Source organism: Myotis lucifugus, unplaced genomic scaffold, assembly GCF_000147115.1.
Source record: "Myotis lucifugus unplaced genomic scaffold, Myoluc2.0 scaffold_32, whole genome shotgun sequence".
In the NCBI taxonomy this organism is placed as follows: domain Eukaryota; kingdom Metazoa; phylum Chordata; class Mammalia; order Chiroptera; family Vespertilionidae; genus Myotis; species Myotis lucifugus.
This window is the reverse complement of record NW_005871080.1, coordinates 4,979,081-4,992,335: the sequence shown is the minus strand read 5'-3', so window position 1 is coordinate 4,992,335 and position 13,255 is coordinate 4,979,081. Positions and strand designations below refer to the sequence as shown.

Here is a 13,255-nt window from a genome sequence, read left to right as displayed (position 1 = left end):
GATTTTAAGCAACTGGAAATACAACTTACTCTATTTGACAGTTTTCCACCTTAGATACTAAATTGAATTTTTTTCATCATGCAGTGCTTTTATTTCTTTCAATAGCCTCTGTTTCTTCTCTACATATGTTTTACTAGTAGAAATTTTTAGAAATAATGGCACTTGCAATGCTAAGCTGATCCCCACAGTGAGAGTAGAATTATGATATCCATTGATTTGAGGCACACAAAAAAAATACACCCAAAACTAAGATTTAAATAATTTTGTAGGATAGTATTTCACCTATTTTTTTAAACAGGGGTTCACTTCCTATGTGGTTCTAAATCAACCACTTAACTATTTAAGAGTCTATTGAAGTAGAAAGTAGGTAAGTTCACATTTGAGTAATGAAGTTTATAATAGTAGCATTAATATGTTTTCCTAGACATCCCCCATGCCTATTTCCACTGTCTATTAAAAAGGGATGTAATCTAATTTAAATGTTAATATGAGAATATATATATTGCCTATCTACATGAATCATATAGTTTAATAGTTGGTAACTTCCTCCCCAAATTAGTCTTCATAATTAGCATCTTTTCTAACCTAAAGATTAATTAATTTCTCAATACACCAACTGCTAGTTAGTTGATATTTATATATTATACACCCACAAGCAAACACACATTTTGTAACAGTGCATAAGCAAGATAGCTTATATTTTACACAATACATATCCACATTTTATTTTTTTCTTAAATACATTTGATTTTTCTAAGAGTTATTACAAGTAACTTGATTTTCCCAACTTAGGAAACAATTCCAGCCTAAGAATTTAACCTTCAGTAATGCGAATATAACAAAAATACAAAACTATATGTTATTTAGTAAACTCTACTTATAACAACGTTATTTTAAAGCATTCATAAGTTAAAGCTGGTTTTATTTAAATTGATTAAGTGTGTAGAGAAATTGACACAAATGATACAGGTTTGAGATGGAATGATTGTTCCATGTATACACGTGCATAAAAGCACAAAGTAAACATTTGTCCACAGAAATCTTAGAAAACTGATGCACTGGCAGAAATCCACTGCATGGATTCTCTTCCATGACCTGCCAGCCAAGACAGAGAACCCTTTTCCCAAGGGGGCTATGACATGCAGCTCCAGCCTCTTCCTGGCCATCCTTGTTAAACTCGATTTTGGTTTCCTCCTCTAGCTTTGGCCAGACCTTTGCTGAGAAGGAAAAAACATAAATATCTCTGGAGAAATTGAAAAAAGTCTAATCCCTTTCAGCCTCTTTCTCTCCCCCAGTGACTTGGGTCCCACATGCTGCTCTGTCTGGTATGCTCCAGAGAGCTAATTACCTCTTCACGCCTCCACTCACCCAAGTTCCTCCAGATGCCACGGACTCTCCCAGCTTCTACCCCATAACCTCCTCACCGCCACGACTGCCCCTCCAACAATGAGCTCTTGGACCTCCCTTGATTTCGAGCCTCACCCTTGTGAGTTTGGAGCAGTCTGTCTCCCAGCTATCCCAAATCTCCCTGTTTCTGCTGCCAACTGAATTTATAGCCATTATTTAGTAGAAAATATATTTTTAGTCCTCAGTCTATCCTTATGTTGTCCCCTTTCTCCTGGACTCCAGGTCCTAATGTTTTCCTACCCTGTTGGCCAAGATGCTTTATATCAGCCAAGAGGCTTCAAACTACCAATACTCTCTTGCTTTTGATTCTACCTTCTCCATGCCCTTTGACCTCTGCGCCCTGTCTCTGCTAAATAAATCTCATCAACTTTGACATTTCTACCAAAGAACGATGTTGTTAAAGCAACTTTTACCTAATTAATTGATTGGTTATTTATGTTATCTCTCTACATATTTACCTTTAACAATTTGTGTGTGAGTGTGTGTGTGTGTGGTGGAGTCACTGAAGGAATTGGTATCATAAAATGGTATTACTTTATAACCAAAAGAGAAAACCTGTTTTCCTTCACTGTGAATCTTACTAATAACTTGTATAATAAAGAGGTCTGGGAGAAGCTCAAGAGAGTTCTTAAATCAAGGTGAATAGGTGTGTTAAAGGGAAGCAAAGGCCCACTCCATTTGCCCCTACTTCAGGGTAGGAGGATGTTAAAATCATTCTACTGACTTTTGGTAAATGTAGCAGCAATATGGCATATTTTCTTTTTGTAATTTATCTTTATAGTTGAAAGTATTACAGATGTCCCTTTCTTTTCCCCCCATTGATCCCCTCCTCCCCATTCGAGCTCCATCCCCAGGCCTTCACCACACTATTGTCTGTGTCTATAGGTTATGCATATAAATTATTTGGTTAATATCTTCCCCCTCCCCTTCCCTCTGAGACAACAAGGATGGACCTGGAGAGTATTATGCTAAGTGAAATAAGCCAGTCAGAGAAAGACAAATATGATATGATCTCACTTATATGTAGCATAATTTCTTATACTCCAAAGGAAACTTTAAACTAGAAGTCTCCTATAATTCACTATACAATAAAAATATGGCAATCTCTTCCAGATATGTAGCCATGGCCAATAGTACTCACAAGTACAAATGCTCTCCATTTATAAAAAGGAGGCAAGATGTCTTGAATATTCAGTCCAAACTTAAGGGTCATTTTGCCCACAGTAAATCTATTGTAACCAACCTGTCCATCACAATACTATAGTGAAGAATAAAACTTCAGACCCTCTTACGGAATTATCTAATAATCATGTGGAGGATGGCACAGTGAAAAATCAGCCCATTCATTAAGCATAGGCATCATTAGCACACACCACGGCGATGAAGTTTCCACAAGCACTGGAACCAGGCTACCTGGATTTGAACCTCAGGTCCCTGTGACATCAGACACTTCACCACCCTTGGCCTCATTCGTAAAATGGGCTTAATAATACAAGCTACCTCATGGGAGGGTTGTGAGGATTAAATGAAATAATAAAATTGCTTAGAAAAATACTTGGTTATTATTGGTATTGACCAGGTCAAGGACATTTTGTTCACCATGATCTTGTGCTGTGGGGAGTCACAAATGGATGGCTTTGGTCCTTCTCAATCTTTCTCAGGAGAGATAAGGCATAGCCTTTAGGTCACAGAAGTGGTACCTTAGAGAGTTATGTTTGTGAAAGGATGGAAATCGAGGAAGGCTTCCCGCCCCCTCTGACTGGGGGCTGTGTAGGCCCACTGCTCATACACCCTTCAAAGGCTGAATCCTAGTAAATCTCCACAGTAATTTTTGCTGTCTAGTTTATTCACATGTTTATTTCACAAATATTCATAGAGTACCCACAATGGCTAGTTACCAAGGGGATAAAAAGTTGTACATGGCAATGAATTCTTCCCCCAAAGTCATCAGTTCTGTTTCCATACAGTAAAGCATAAAGAGTATAAGATAAAATAGTTGTGGTTGACATAGTTTTTCTGCAAACTGAAAAAATTTTTCTTATGTTGCATTCCCTGTTTTGCCAAAGCCAGTCAGCACCCTTACTTTCCTTTTTTAAACTGAAATTTAATTTTTAAAAAATAATTCAAAAACACTGAACTTTATCATTCAAAAGTAGCTACAATTTTACTTCAAACTCCAATGGAATTTTTTTTCTCTTTCCTTCTCTCTCTCTCTTCACAGGATAGTGGACAAAGCCTCCAAGAACCTCATGTCCACCCAGAGCTTAGGGATTGTATTTGGACCCACCCTTCTGCGGGCTGAGAATGAGACGGGGAACATGGCGATACACATGGTCTACCAGAACCAGATAGCTGAGCTCATGCTGAGCGAGTACAAGAAGATCTTCGGCTCGGAGGAAGACTGACAGACAAGACAAGTTACTGAATATGTTCACATCTGTCTCGATGCCTAATATTTTTACATTTCTGTAAACATATTTCTGAAATATTTTTTTCCCTTTCAAGCAACAGATGCCTCGTTTTGTGAAAACTTAATGATGATTTTGTGTTTAAGTTCCAAACATTTGAATAAAATAGTTGACAATATTTGCCTATATGTGTTCTGCATTAACCCCTTCAGTGCTCTTATAGAGAGGATAGCACATATCCAAAGAAATCATTTTAATGCTGCTCCCAGGCATTGGGTGTGTGGTGTAGATATGTGAGTGAGTGAGTGAGTGAGTGAGTGAGTGAGTGAGGTTGAGTGTGACCCTTCCCCTTACCTGGCTGCCTCGTGCATGCTCCCACACTCCTACTTATATGTGAGAAGAACCAAAGCATGAGGGGAGGCAGAAATTAATAATTTTTAAATAGAACAAAGGAGGTCAGGTTCGTAATGAAAATAGACATATTGCATCGCTCAAGAACATTTTTGTATGTGTAAATAGAGTCTGATTATCCTTGGTGCTATGTAGTGGAATGTATAAATTCTTGTTGAATGGAATTTTTTCTGAAGACAAATGACAGTTCAAAACATTTACCACTGGATATGCTCTTTATATATACTATTTGCAGTCCCATAAACATACTGTCTTATAAATTAGAGGCAAAATTAGTGCCCTGCAATTTTCGTCTTTATATTATACAGGAATTGCATGACTGCTCATTTTTAATGTTAGCATCCATTTTGAAGCTTCATCAAACTGTATATCCTCCTTTCCCTGGCTATGTCATTTTATGTAGGATTTTTATTATGCTTCTGAGGATGCTTTATTGGTGAATTACATTAAATCAATCTCAAAAAAAACTTTTTTAGAAGGCATTTATTCAAATGCCCTAAGAATTCCTTGACTAGACTTGGATTGCTTTCTCCATTTGATGGTTAGTTTCCCTTGTCGTAGATAAACAAAAGGATAACTGTCTAGAATGTAGGAAACATTGTTTTCTTTTGAAAAGTATGTTCTAGCTGAACACATCTCAGACCCAGCTTTGTGAATATAGTCTGCGGATAAAAATGTAGACTTATGTTTGACAGCTTTTTAATCAAATTCAAACAGAATAAATAAAACTAATCCAGTGCGATAAAGAATAAGTCTAGTTATCGATTTGTTCATAAAATGAAAAATAAAGCATGTAAATAAAACGCGCGAAGCACGAATCCAAGAGCAAACACTTACAGCAATAATGAGCTCAGTGGCATAGGCTGCCTGCATGGATGGAGTATTCGGCAAAGACAGTCTGCTCAAGGGACAGCCAGAGGTACAGGCGGCTCCGGCAGCCACAGAACTGCCTGCAGCAGAAGGAGAGACTTCCCCTGCCCTCCTGAATGTCTTCATTTTGGCAATGGCACCAGTGAGTCAGCTTGTGGCCAAGAACAGAGAAACAACCACAATAAATGCTAACGCATGGCTTTATCAAGCGGGGCATATACACATACCACAAAGCCAAGGAAAATCACATGAGGCAGAACCCCATGATCTAATGTCACTGGTAACAGCCTGGCCAGTGTGCCTCAGTGATTGAGCGTCAACCCATGAACCAGGAGGTCATGGTTTGATTCCTGGTCAGGGCACATGCCTGGGTTTCTGGCTCCATCCCTAGTAGGAGGCAGACAATCAATGATTCTCTCTCATCACTGATCTCTCTCTCTCTCTCTCTCTCTCTCTCTCTCTCTCCCACCCCTCTCCTTTCCTTCCTTTCTAAAATCAATAAAAACATATTTTAAAGTCATCGGTAACAGGAAGCTAACAGACCTGCCAGCTTTAAGCTCTTCTTATATTTGAAGTTGTACTTACGCCTTTCAGAAAAACAAGGAGCCATGGAACAAGAGTTTCTGGCATTCTATTTCAAGTCCTCATTTCCATGACAGTCCATAGTCTCAATTATGTCTTCTCCAAGACTTTAATTGCTTCTCTTTTCCAAAGGGAGAGGAATAGGGTTAGGTTCCCAGAATTAAAATCTTATCCCTTCACGTGTCCATCATTAAAGTCATTCTGGGAGCATCAGCCAGAGGAAGCAGCACCAACAGCCAAAGAGAAGTGGCACTACCTGCTCCGAGCGGGGACTCCCAGCCCCTCATCTCCACAGCTTTCCAGATTTATAATCTTCAAACGCATCAGCTTCTTGATTTTCAATCTGATGAGATTTAGCCGGATTCAAACCCCAGCTGTGCCCTGTCCCTGCCTGCTAAGGGCCTTTAATCAGAGGCTGTGCTTCCTCTCTGGGAAAAGACTATTCCACGGTGCTGAGCCAAAGTGCCCGTCACAGGGCCTGACATATACACACTAAAGGCATAAAGAGGCTTAGACCAAAAGGTCATTAGATTCCATAACGTCTCAAAGACAACAACCATGGTTATGTCAACTAACTGTTCCAAGTTTAAAAGCCAGGATTGTAGGTGTCGTTGGTTAACTCACTAAGGTATGAGATTTTATAAAACTGATTTTTGTTCTCCATTCAGAAAACATGAAAAGCCAATGAGTATTTCTTCCTCATCTTGCTTGAGCCAGGTGCAAGTCTAGGCATTACTGAACAAATATAAAATAAGGCAGATATTCCTACCCTCTGTACTTTCACAGTCTAGTAAGGGAGACGATCATCTAAACCAGTGGTTCTCAACCTTGGCTGCACATTGGAATCACCTGGGAATCTTTTTGAAATCCTGATTTCTGGGCCTCATCCTCCGGAAATTCTGTTTCTTTGTTATGGGGTGAGGCCACAACATTAGTAACAAACAGAATTTCCGGAGGATGAGGCCCAGAAATCAGGATTTTAAAAAGATTCCCAGGTGATTCTAATGTGCAGCCAAGGTTGAGAACCACTGATAAGGATTAGTTACATGTCAATGCAATCAGGGACCACAGCCATCTTGGTAACCTTGTAGCCCCAGGGCTCAACACTTATACATATAGATGTTCAAAGAATATTTGTTGTCCAGTTTTATTAATTAAAAAGTATTTTTGAATGAAGGAATGAGCAGAAGCTAGTACAGAGATACTAACAAGCTCAGGGGTTGCAAAAAACAAAAACAAATAACAGACTGTGCCTTAGGTGTCAGGTGAGTGTCGCTGGGAAGGTAAAACTTTCAATCTAATCCTGACCAATGAATAAGATTAACCAGACAAAGGAAAATGTAGAAGACATACTAAGAAGCAGGAATGACATGAACAGAATTGTGGAAGACCCATTGTCTCCAAGGGACAGTTACAGTTCCGTGAACAGAGGTTGTAGTGCAGGCCTGGCCATTTTGGAGGATGGAACTGAAGAAAAATGTTGGGGTCAGATATAGGTCATAATAAAATATTTAGATTTAATCCTGTAGGCAAAAGAAATCCAATGGAAGCTGTAAAATGAGAAAGCCATGGTGAAATTTTTTAGAAAAAGAATCTCTAAATTCAGCAGAGGGCAGAAGAAACAAATTACTTTGAGGCCCCTGGCATTTTCTTGTGTCTGCATTTGTATGTTTGTGTGTATGTACATGTGTGTACACATACACAATTTCTAGGAATGAAATGATAAGCTTGTACTCTTAGGAGCATTTGTATATAATGATGAGCAAATATTTTCAGAAATTATTACCTTAAGATAATGGAAGCACAAGTACAAACAGTCTCCCTGGAAAACCAAGCTGGTTATTACATCCCATTTCAGCATGGACTTCTGTGGATTCGCTCAGGACATGGGGGAGGGGGTGCCCCTCTCTTACTCACACAGAAAGCTTCTTGTAGATGGTATGTATTTTGCCCTATATGTTGAGAGTCTGACTACTTAGCATGTGCCATATGACAGGATCACCATGCCAGAGCTAATAATTGAAAGCCATATGATGGTTCTCCCTATCCAATTAGAAAACAAAGGATCCAATTAAGAAAAATTAGAAAAGCAGTTAAAAGGGAACAATCACTTGCCAGTGGTGCTGTCCTTACAGTTTAACACAGTCAGAAATTGACCTGCACTTTTCCTTTTCACGTTTATTTTCGTGAATTGTAAGTTAATCACCCTGTCAATTCCTAATTAAAAGGTCCTGAAAAGATTTTCATCCAAAAGGACTGTCACTACGAATTCTGGGTCAAATTGCTCTATTGTCAAAAATAAAAAATAACATCAAAATAATATCAACTCTCTCCTGGGAAAATGAAGTCTTAATACAGAACAACAAGACTTTCTTCAAACATAATAATCACTTATTATTTCCTCAATTAAAAGGTTTCACCTTATCTTTAGAACATAGATGGATGTTTTTCTCTTTTTTTTTTAAATCAAGGTTTGCAAACTTAAATGCTTACTAGGGGCAAGCAGGTAACCTAGTGAGTCAAGAGGAGCAGGCATAAGGCATCATGAAGTGGGAGCAGCCGGAAAGACTTAAGCTCACCCCTGGCCAAAAGAGTTGGCTTCTACTCATTCCAGTGGATGTTGTGCGAATGTGGGCTCAGTTTGCCATACCTTCAGACCTTTCATGGGAAGCCAGAAATTCAGAAACTAATGTGAAACCTGATTTGTAAGGGCACCCAATAAAACACATCTGAACAGGCTCAGCTTAAGCACCTTCATTTCTGTGACCTCAAGTGTTATACCTTCCATGTTGCAAAGCCCGGTCCCTAGCAAAGGGTAGCCCGTGAGCAAATGGTGGAGATATGTGAATGAGCCAAAGCGATGTGTACAAGGGAAAACCAGGCAGCACTTGCTGTTTATGTCCTGTACAAGTTGTCCACTTTCTCAGGGTGTCAGTTTTCCCATCTATAAAAATAGAATAATACTAGCCTTGCCTCTTAGGACTATCTAGTGGAATTATATGAAGAAAATTAAAACATGAAACTGTATGTTGTTCCTGCTAGATATAGATAATAGACTTCTAGCTTACTGACTAACAATTAGCTTTATGATCTTCCAAAGATGGTGAAAAGGGAGACTGGAACCAGACTTTAAAAATCCTCAAACACCATTCCAGGAAGTTTTATATTAAATTTATACCCAATCTTGAGACCCTAAAGATTGTTTAGCAGGGGAGTGAGTTTATCAGAGCTGAAAAGATTCCCTAGGCAATTGTATGGAGTAGTGGTTGAAGCAAGGAGAAATTATAGGTACCATTGCCAGACGGAAGAGTATTATCATAGCACTGTTAATGCAGATCTGAATTCAGACGGTGACAATGGATATGGAAATGAACTCTATGAAGCATCATCCTACTGAACTTCTGAGCTTCATGCACCACCTCTTGATAATGACTACTAAGTGCAAAGGACCATTTGTTGTCACACAGAGCTCCCACGGCAGGCCCATTTCCAGCTGAATGGCTGAATTGGGGTAGGGGTTGACTCTGGTACTCTGACAATGAGTTGGCATTTGTCAGTAACCATCTTAAGATATCTTGATCAAGTCATGCCCATGTCAGATGAGTATGCATGCTACCACCTTCTGCTTCCAGATGATCATGAGGTCATTTCCATTGTACCCAGCTCTGATTTCTCCCTTCTTTCTCTTTGGGCAATACTGCGCCTATAGCCACCCAAAAGAACACCAAAAAAAATTAGTCCTGGAAAGACCAATTTTGACTGAGTAACATGTATTGAGTGCTTGTTATGTGCCAAGAACTGTATTTTATATGCATTGTTTTATTTAATCTTCACAACTCTAGGGAGGGAGGTATTATTATTATCCTTGATTTATACTTGAGGAAACTGAGGGGGGGAGGAAATGATGGAATTACCCAAGTTCATGCAGTTAGTAACTGTCAGGTTAGTATTTGAATCTAAATAATATGGCTCCAAAGCCCCGTGCCTTAATCACTATACCATCTGCTCACTGGATTAGGAAAAGGAACTGAAGAAACATAACAACTTAAATATTTATACTTCATATGTGGGTACCTGGTTACTCTCCTGTTAAAACACCTGATGAAAGTTTTACTTTCATGCTGATTTTCATAAAAGAACAAGAGGGATACTAGATATTTCCCCAAAGAAATACAAAGAACCTTTGTTGTTAAGGGTAGATGGCTAAATCGCAGTCATGTTTTTGCTATTATAATTTTAACATTCATGTACCATTTCATTTTCCTACATGTTTTACTTACATTGTACTACGTTATAGAGAGGACAGAATGGAAGCCTCTTTGCCCACATCTTTAAAGGTACTTCTTTGGGTGGTTTCTACTGTGTATTACATGATGTTATCCTATGTTGGATCAGATTTGTCAATGCCCTGTCATCTATCACATCATACTGCCAAATATTGTATTCAAATTAGATCTGGCCCTTTAAGGGTTCTATATGAGATGAAAAAAATGAGTCCCCAGAAATCTTTCTTTTTAAAACAATTGGAAAAGAGACACGCTGTGTCTCATGCTGCAGGAGACTGATCCTGAATCACCCAAATAGTGAGAATACAGTGAACATCTTGTACAGAAAGATGACAATTTCCTGCAGCAGTGTTGTCAACATGAAGATGTCTAGCTGTCTTGGTGAGAGGCCTGGCAGAAGGATGCACACACATGCACGCGGCGCCCATTCCGTATCGTCTTCAGCTGATTTTTTCTATCTTATACTTGTAGTGAAGCACTATCTGGATTCTATAAAACATTCTTCATTCAATCAGAAGAGTGCTAAGAAAGCAGTGAGAGAGGGTGGCAATGCTATGTCCATAGTTGGTGCTCAGTATACACTTGTTGGATGAGTGAACCAAGAGGAAAACCCGGAACATTAGCCCCGTTAAATATGAATATAATTCACCATTGGGTTTCCTATCAACTAGTCATAGCAAGTTAAACATAGTCTCAAATCACTGGTGGGACAAACGCCTAGTCCCACCTATAAAGGATCGTCAAACAGAAAACCCCTCAGCTACCTCTCTGGAAGTCTAAGTCCCCCAGAAATGCTTCTGTCCTAAGCTCAGCAGAAGAGAGACGGTGCGATTCTGATGTCCTGCTTTGGGTCTGGAAGAGTCCACGCTTCATGACACCCAGCAACACCTTCCACTCACCTCCCCTGCCCTGGCAAATGTATGATTTCTGTGTCAGATAAACGCTAGGGAGCATAGGCTTTCTGACCAATGTATGAACATTTCAACAGCCAAGAAATGTGGCAAATACAAAGCATTGATCTGAAATCGCCTCCCTTCCCTCTGGCACCATTTCAGCTGACAAATGTACTTGAGACACACACACTCACATTCTAAGAACAGGACTTGCACTAACCATTCTCACAGCACTGACGGAATGTGTTCTAAGTCCATATTGTGCGGCATACTTGAAGATGTGTGGATTTTCCACATCATTTGGTGACATTTTACACAGTTTAATTTCTGCTCTTTATCGCTAGCCCCTACCTTTTCTTTTTCTCTGGCAAACATCCACCAATGGGGTTTCCTTTAGCATTTTAACCCTGGGCTCAGAGCCTTTTCTCTCCTTCAGCATCTATGGGCATTGCTGCCACACAACGTTGCCATGATGTGACCATCTGTCAAATCCAAGCCTCCCTGATTGGAAGGAAGGCGACAGAGGTGTGCAGCTGCTCAGGAGAGAAACAGAGTCGGTGGAGGAGGAGCCAGCCCGTGGGGGTGTGAAGAGAAGGACGCCTTGGGCCGCCAGCGGGCGGTGAGCGTGGGAGGCTCCAGGGAGCCGTGGTCCAGCCCAGGAAGTCCATCCTGCAGGCTCCCCGCGGCCCAGGTGAAAGGCCGCTTCTAGGTGGGAGCGGGGTGAAGGCTCCAATTGAAGCCCAAATGGCTTGGAGCTCACTATTTTTCTAGCTATCAGCTCTGAGGTCACAGTCACTAAAACTGGAAACTTAAAAATGACTTCAAAAAGGCAAAGGCTAACTAGATTTCACACTGGATTTCATTTTACTTGGCATTACAGAAAGAATGCAGGTATTAAATAGACTGTTTCCTGTATACAATAAGGTTAATTAGTAGTGAGGGATGGAAAATCAGTGTAGACTTAAGTCTTTTCGACAGGTATCAAAAATAATCCCCTGATCCCTGCAGACCCCAGCTGCAGGGAAAGAGGAGCAATATAAAAGCTTCTTTAAGCACAACATTTTCAAACATTCTCCAGGTGTCCGCAGCACAGTGAAATAGGCCCTGAGCCCCTGTGCACCGGCTGGCTCCTCGCTCCCTTCTCCGGCTGGAACTTAAAGACGCAGCTACTCACGCTGAATTTTGAGGTGCAGCATAAAGGCGCTCCATACAAAGCGCTGGGATTGCCAAGGGAGATGGACAGGAGAACAAAAAGAAGAATATATTGCGGCCTGAATGGGACTTCCCTAAGCTCCTTATCAATAAGGTTAATAAGGGTCTATGCAATTTACTGATCACTAAGATGGAACAACCATCTTCGCACTCCAAATCTCCACATTGGCGCTGGCTTTTAATGCTTTTCACAGCCAATCCCATGAAAGCCCCTTTGCCCCACACCCCAGAGAATAAACTCCGGTTCACTATCCTGGCCTCTATAAAACCTCCAGTCCGATATTACACTTCTACCTGCCCTACTTAAGCAGATTAACAGTTATTTCCTAGAATTTGATCTACGAGGTTCTTTGTAATTGAAGCTGGAGTAGTCAGATATTTCTAAAAAAAAAATGTATTTCTGAAAAATGCATTCCTTTTTTCTCTGGTTTAATTTTGTTATCCTCAATCATATGCATGATAGAAAAAAATTCCAAACTTCTATCTCCTCTATAAAATACATGTCATATCAAAAAGGTGACAAGAGGGGGGAAAAGTAATTAGTGAGTTCGCAGAGTTCAGTAGAAAAGTTAAAATGGAGTAACACATTACTTTTTATGTTAAGATTTCACAAGACAAATCTTGCCTGTGTTTTAATTGCATGTGACCCTGGCAGTCCTACTCTGAAATGAAGTGCCGTAAAATTAAAGATGACAGACGCTCAAAACAAGTCTTGTGATCTTGATTAGACTACAAAGACCACACTCTCTCTCTGCTGCAACTCAGATATCATGGACTGTTTTATTTGGGGAATTGCTTCATTAATGCCTTCTTTGACTAGACATGTTTATTACTAAAAAAAAAATACTGAATATGGTGATATCTTGCATAATTAAATAATTCCAAAAATGCAAGTTATAAATGAGTGTTTAAATAATCCTAAGACTTAATATTTTTATAAATACTTACATGTATATAATCCTATGGATGTAGGTGTATGTGGATGACTATGTGTATATATTAACTATTCTAACCCAGGAATCTCTATCATAGCTTGAGAAGCAGCATAATTCATCTGTCATATTTCCTTATAGCCATGTAAAGTATACCAGGCCAACTGAATGTATACAACTAACTATACATTATCCTATAAAAACTATTTCTGAGAAATACTCCTCAGAATTTTAAACTCTCCAAGCATAGTCTG

General features: G+C 39.6%; 1 protein-coding gene across 1 annotated transcript in view; it reads left to right on the top strand.

Annotated features, from left to right (window-relative positions):
• ARHGAP15 (Rho GTPase activating protein 15) overlaps nt 1–3,963 on the top strand; it is a 650,587-nt gene extending 646,624 nt beyond the window's left edge. Inside the window, exon 14 of the mRNA XM_006086875.3 lies at nt 3,629–3,963. Within this exon, the coding sequence (XP_006086937.1) occupies nt 3,629–3,812 (184 nt within the window). The 3' untranslated portion in view covers nt 3,813–3,963. The remainder of the gene's footprint in view (nt 1–3,628) is intronic.
• The last annotated feature ends 9,292 nt before the right edge of the window (nt 3,964–13,255 follow it).